At 31.4% G+C, this 6477-nt stretch overlaps 1 protein-coding gene across 1 annotated transcript; it reads right to left on the reverse strand.

The window, feature by feature from the left end:
• Positions 1–1038: 1038 nt before the first annotated feature.
• LOC11439853 (transcription factor CSA) lies at positions 1039–3298 on the reverse strand. The gene is made up of 3 exons (XM_003607698.4): positions 2740–3298; positions 2105–2647; positions 1039–1652 (listed from the first exon to the last, which is right to left on the reverse strand). The coding sequence occupies exons 1-3, from the start codon at positions 3155–3157 to the stop codon at positions 1342–1344; spliced, it is 1272 nt and encodes a 423-aa protein (XP_003607746.3). The 5' UTR covers positions 3158–3298; the 3' UTR covers positions 1039–1341.
• Between the last annotated feature and the right edge of the window lie 3179 nt (positions 3299–6477).

Below are 6477 nucleotides of genomic sequence, written 5' to 3' on the forward strand. Positions count from 1 at the left end.
TTATGCTGATGAGGGAGAAGCTGTTGAATAGTTTCACCATCTTGAATGCATTACTTGCTTAATTTGTGCCTTAGTTATTGCATAGCAAAAGGGCCATAAGGAAAGGATGTTCTCAACAGTTCCCTTAATTTCTTCACCTTAACTATCTTCATCACCTCTATCACCTTCCCCCCAAAATAGTTCACATACCCCTTTTTCCCAACTAAAAAGTCAAACAACCCTTGTTTGAATAGCAACTTGAAATTGAAACAAACATATTTATAATCCCAAAAAGCAACCTTAAAAATAAAGAGTAAAGACTACCAATATTTGTCCTTTCCTAGCCTTTTACACGTGTGCATTCTGATCAAGTCCTTTTTGCCTCCTAAATTGTTTTAATAATTGAAATACCCTTTTTATGCTTAACAAATTAGCCATATCCTAAGTAACATAGAGAATGTCTCAAGACAATTAATATCAAATGGTCCATTTCAATCTTCATATGGCTTGTTGACAAATATAACATAAAGGATTATTAAATGTAGAAAAGAGGAACCAAATTAAATGTAGAAAGGCGGAAACGAAATAAAAAACCTAGTCCAAATTTATTTATTTTAGTTTGGTATTCATGCACTTATTGTTGACATTAATCTCTCAAGTAAAGTGAGATCTACTTAAAAGTTTATAACTTCCAACAAACATCTTTCATTTCATAAAAGAGATTAGAGGTTAAAGTCAAATGATTGAGAGACTCAAACATCTACCATGTATATCTTTGATTCCACTATTTAAGGTATCATTAAATTTAAATTTTAGAGATGTATAATTGATTTCGACGCTTTTAGATTTGTATTTACCCTTTCTAATATAATTGATTTTGACTCTAAAAGCTATTCAAACGAAAAAATCAACTCATTTCATCCGGATGTATTCAAACATAAACTATTTAACATTAAACTCGAAAATCAATTCGTTCAAAATCAATTGTTATCCGCGTAAAACCAAACACACAACCCTTATGCCACAATAAATTGTAAAAAAACATGATCATAATGGAAGGATAAAGGTTATAGTAACAGTAATAAAATTGAATTATATTATTATTATTAATAATTTTATTAAAGTTTGGAGAGGGGGTCCCATATGATGTGAGAAAGAAAGGAAATGAGAAGAGAGATAGGTGATATGAACAGAAATGACGCAAGTAACACAGTGACCAAAGTAGAGCAACTATCCTTTCTGTTTACCTCGAATGGTTTTTAGGTAATGTTGGACCACACCTATATTGAGGAGCTTCAATGGAAAAAAAAAAGGGTTGCATTGCAGCTTTTTGATTAGTTTATAACTTTGATCATGTGGCTCCTACTCCAAGGAAGTCAATAAATGGAATTGCATCTGAAGGAGGGGATTACTCATCAGAACTTGATCTCTGTGATTTTCTGCTGCTGCTGCCACTGATGATAGTGAAACTTCACTGCCTAATGTTGTTGCTGCTGTGGTGGAAATATTTGATGTGAAACTGTAAAAATTGTTGTTTTGTTGTTGCATTGGCATCATATATTGTGGATATTCATGGTAGAAACCACTTGGTGTTGGTGTTGGTTGATTTTCATGTAAATCACTTGGCCTATCCCAGCTTCTCATTTGGCTATAATACTCATTTCTTCTACCTCCTGAAAATCCAATCCATTTCAAGAAAACATTAATATTATAAATTCTAATCTTTTTTTACAAAGAAAAAGAAAAAGTAACCTGATTTGTGCAGATTTAAGAAAGGGATAGTTATATTAATGTAACCAAAAGATAACTAATTGAAGGTTTGCATCAGTCACTGTTGTAATGTAAACCAAAAAATGATAGATGAAAATGAGATATTAATAAACCTTGGAAAAAATGATTAATTCAAAATCTTCATGGGAATGAATGTAGCATGAAAGTGAGACTAAAAATTGAAATGTCTAGTATTTCAATTTAATCACAATGAGTTTGATGAAATTATAATGACATCATGATCTTGTTGAAACTCAAAAGGGTAATTTACTTTTCATAAATTATAGGTTTAAAGTGATTTTGTCAAATTCAGACTTAACCTAAATATACACATATGGCATACATATGTACATACCAGAAAAGAAATCAAGTGGTGATTGTTGAGCAAACAAGCCAATAGGAGTAGGTGCTTGCTTGTCACTTGAGATTGCTTCTTTACTACTAGTCAAATGAGTTGAACCATTTAAGCCACACTCAACACCACCATCAACTACACCGTGGAAAGTTGAATATGGAAAACTAGCCATGTTATAGCCAAGTGTTCCATTTGGGAGGTTAATATAATAAGGTGGTGGTGGTACTGGTTCCATTCCTGTGGCTGTGACTATATCCCTAGAGACAAAGCTTGTATTCTCTTCCATTCTTCTGTAAACAGATTGATTCAGCCTCCTCCTTCTGTAAGCACTTGATTGTTCTCTGTACTTTCTTGCCATTATAACATGCCAGTGATTCTTAACAGCATTATCAGTTCTTCCAGGGAAAAGCCTAGCAATCATGGCCCATTTGTTACCATAAATTCTATGAGCTTGCATTAATCTTTCTTCCTCTTCATCACTAAAAGCTCTTCTATTAATCCTTGGATCCAATTGGTTGAACCATCTTAGCCTACAACTCTTACCTTCAAATCCAAAAAAAAAAAAAAAGTTAAGAAAAAGAAAATGACCCAAAAAAAGAGGACACAACAAAAAGAGGAAAGAAATGAAATATAACCTGATCTGCCTTCTAGCTTTTCAGCTATGAGATTCCAGTTCTGAGGACCATAAAGAGCAACAAGTTCTTTAAGCTTAGAATCTTCTGCAGGTCTCCAATGACCTCTTGCACAAAGTTTAGAGTGACCAGTATCTACCTCTTTACCACTGACATAACTATTCTCATTAGGGTTATCTTCATTAAGGTTAATTTTTTCACTGTTTTCTCCAACATCACCACCAGAATCAGAACCATCACCTTCCCCACCATCATCACTGTTGTTGTTTTCCTCAAAGTTTCTTTCAATATAACATTCCCTCATAAATGGTAAAGACCAATTAGTAGTAGCACCCTCCTTAGAAATATAGCAATCTTGAGATGAAGAAGAAGCTGCATAGTTTAGTGATAAAGACTCCATGTTTGCATAGACCATTCCCATTGAAGAAAAAGAAGAAGAACCTAAAACATGTAAAAGGGTTTGAACTTTGAAGTTATGAAGGCTCTTGAAAGAAAGAAAGAGAGAGAAGAGATTGAACAATTGAAGTAGTTAGGTGTACAGACTGAGGCAATGACACTTGCATTCTAATTTTATTTTAATTTAAGCAGTTGCTGTCAGTATATATTGCTATTTATTTTGCTATAATATAGTTATTTATTTATTTAACTAAAGAACACCTTGGTCACACGTGTGAGATTGATGGGGGTGTTGTGTTGCAGTTGCAGGGTCATAGGCTGTCTCTCTCTAAATTGACAAGAAAGACAAGTATGTGATGGGTGCTTACTTCGGCTTGTACAGAGAAAAGCAAGGATAGGAAGTAGGAACATATATCTTTCTTTTCAAAATGCTACAAAAACAAAACAAGATTTAGAAAGGAGGGTCTTTGCTTTGTTATTGTTATGTTTTGTTAGTAGTTTGCTACACAATGGAACAAGCCTTGTCATTGTTCATAAACACTCACTAATAAGTGTGTGTGACCCTAGGATAGCATAGCATAACTATTCATTCATACACATCTCTTTCTATGTCCCTGTCACCATCATCATCACTTCTTATGCTTGTGCCTGTGTGTTATACATTAACCAGAAACAAAAGAAAAAAAGTGGGTTAATGTAGAGTTATGCTAATGGATTCTCTTACAACATCAATTAAATAATTTACAGTAAAATGTTTTATGTTGAAATATAACATTTTAAAAATTGTTTTTACAATTTTAAATAAAATATTACTACTTTACGTTATTAAACAAAAATGATTAAGATATTTCTTGCTCATCCTAACAATTTTCCTATAGGTATAAAAGGGATTTACATTCTATCATCTCAAAATTCCACTAGATTATATCTAAAACATTTTTAGTTGGGTTAAATAAATTTTTCGTCCCTATAAATATATCAAATTTTGATTTTAGTTTCTAAAAAATAAAATGAAATGTTTTCATCCTCACAATTTTTTTTGTCCTTAATGAATATATAAATGTTGAACATAATAAACGGACACAACAAGGATATAATTTGAACATAAAAGAGTTATAATCTTGACATTCACATAAACATAAACTGGTCATTAAGGACCGAAAACAAAATAATTTATTTTAGAATAAAAATATTCAATTTGATTTTTTAGAGACTAATATCAAAATTCGTTATATTATGATAATATGCATATTCCAACATAATCTTAAACAACCCAACCCTACTAGTACAACTTCAAAACTACAAAGTAAATTGAAGAGGAGAAAAGGTGATCAATGAGTTCCCTCTCGGATTATACCAATATACATAGAACATTTTTATTTTGATAATAATTTTTAGGGTCTCGATAATAAGTATCGTCTTAAAAGTAAATTTTATCTTAAAAATATAAATTATTACTTGTATCAATTTAATAATCACATAATTTTTTTTTATATAAATGTACTTCTTTTAGTACTTTAACCAACTCATTAATATTGTCCTAATTCCTAAAAGTCAAAATTTTGATGTGAGATACTGTGTTATTTTGTTGTTGTGAGTATTTTTTTATGTGTATAAGTTGTAGTTGGTAATAGGGCTATGGTTGGGAGTTTCACCGGGTTAGATCATTACATTGGATTAAGAACAACGACACAAATGACATTGGAAACAAAATCTTTTCCCAAAATTCAAAGACAGCAGGTTTAGAGGTTCTCTTACTCATATGTTGCTCAACCTCAACACTTCCATCAAATGTGAGACTTCGACTCACATCTGACACATTAAAACATCTCACTCTCAAGTGTCAAAATCTCTCACATCTTCCATTACGTCAAACCATTGCTCTGATGCCACTACTGGACCATGAGGGGGACTCATTGGTTGGATCAACATATATTGAGGTAAAAACAATCACATAAGTGAGTTGGACACACACATTCTCTTAAAACCTTGAAATGTTTGGCTTATGGGTCCAAGCTCCCTCTTGTGGTTGATGGTTAGACACCACACATATTGTTGCATAACAATCTCCTCCTCTCTTAAGAGGGAGTTCATTACGTTTAACTGAGCATGCTCCCCCTTAACATAAGTCTTGTCACACACATTTGCAGTGTTGTTGTCGCTACATTCAATGGGATATGCAATTTGACCATCATTGTTAGGAAGACTTTCAACAAAAGGATTCAATTGAACCGTCAACCATGAGGGGGAGCTTGATTAGGTTGGATTATTATATTGTACTAAGAGCAACTACGCAAGTGAATTTAACACCACATATTTTTTTTCAAAATCGTAAGACATCGAATTTATAGATCCTCGCCTTTATATGTTGTTCAACCTAAACTTACCATTAACACATCACAATATGTTCCTCTTAAGTGTATTAAGACAGATACAAAATATTCGTAAGATGATATGTTTACACTACAAAGTGAAACATAAATTAGCAAACTAGAAAATTATGTTTTTTTTAGGAACTTCAAAATAAAGTTAGCAAGCACACTTTATCTGCGACATATGAAGGAGTAAAACTTTTTTGAATGGCTTTTTCCTTTTCAATTTTACCATTTGTATAAACCATTTTATTTACACTTTGTTCTTTCTATATTAAACTAAACACTCAAAGAAAATATCTCTATTTTTATATAAAAAGATATTGACTTTTGATGTAACGTTTTTTCATCCAATATTATCTTTTCCTTAAACATTTTTTTTAAAATAATTTATCCTTCATATATAACCATTCAAGTATTAATTTTTTCTAATAATTGAATAAATTTATACTACTGTTATTATTTTATTGATAAATTAAAAAATATAGTGTCTCTCTTAACACTAGTTCTTTTTAATGATTTTTTTTTTGAGAGATTTTAATGATTTTTTTTAATCATTTAAGAGGCGGAAGATCACATCAAACAGTACAATTATAATTTATTTGTATTGTAGAGAAGGTAGAAATAATAATTTTGTTTTGTCAAATTTTTGGATTGACCACCCACGTCGTAAATGCATTCTTGGTTATGAGCACCTATGTACTCATTTCACTAAAATTTTGCTTACCCAAAAAAAATCAAATTAGCACAATTTAGTAATGCTTTAATGTATATATCATATTAATTCTTATTAAAATATGTGAAAAAATTTTAAATTCAGCATTAATCTTTTTTTTTTTTTATAGATGGGAAAAACTAAGGTAGAAGAAACTACCAACGGGAACTAAGTTCTCATAGCATCAACTAGACAATATTTCGATAAGGAGAAGGACGCATATTGATGATCCTGAGTTCATGATTAAGTGAGGCGTCA

The sequence above is a fragment of the Medicago truncatula genome, chromosome 4 (genome assembly GCF_003473485.1).
Source record: "Medicago truncatula cultivar Jemalong A17 chromosome 4, MtrunA17r5.0-ANR, whole genome shotgun sequence".
NCBI classification, from domain to species: domain Eukaryota; kingdom Viridiplantae; phylum Streptophyta; class Magnoliopsida; order Fabales; family Fabaceae; genus Medicago; species Medicago truncatula.

Excerpts from the sequence above, each read along its gene's own strand:
- LOC11439853 (XM_003607698.4), bottom strand. The coding sequence starts at position 3,157 with ATGGGAATGGTCTATGCAAACATGGAGTCTTTATCACTAAACTATGCA. Across the intron at positions 2,648-2,739 it reads AAAGCTAGAAGGCAGATCAG|GTAAGAGTTGTAGGCTAAGA; the intron begins GTTATATTTCAT and ends TTGGATTTGAAG. Across the intron at positions 1,653-2,104 it reads ACCACTTGATTTCTTTTCTG|GAGGTAGAAGAAATGAGTAT; the intron begins GTATGTACATAT and ends TTGGATTTTCAG.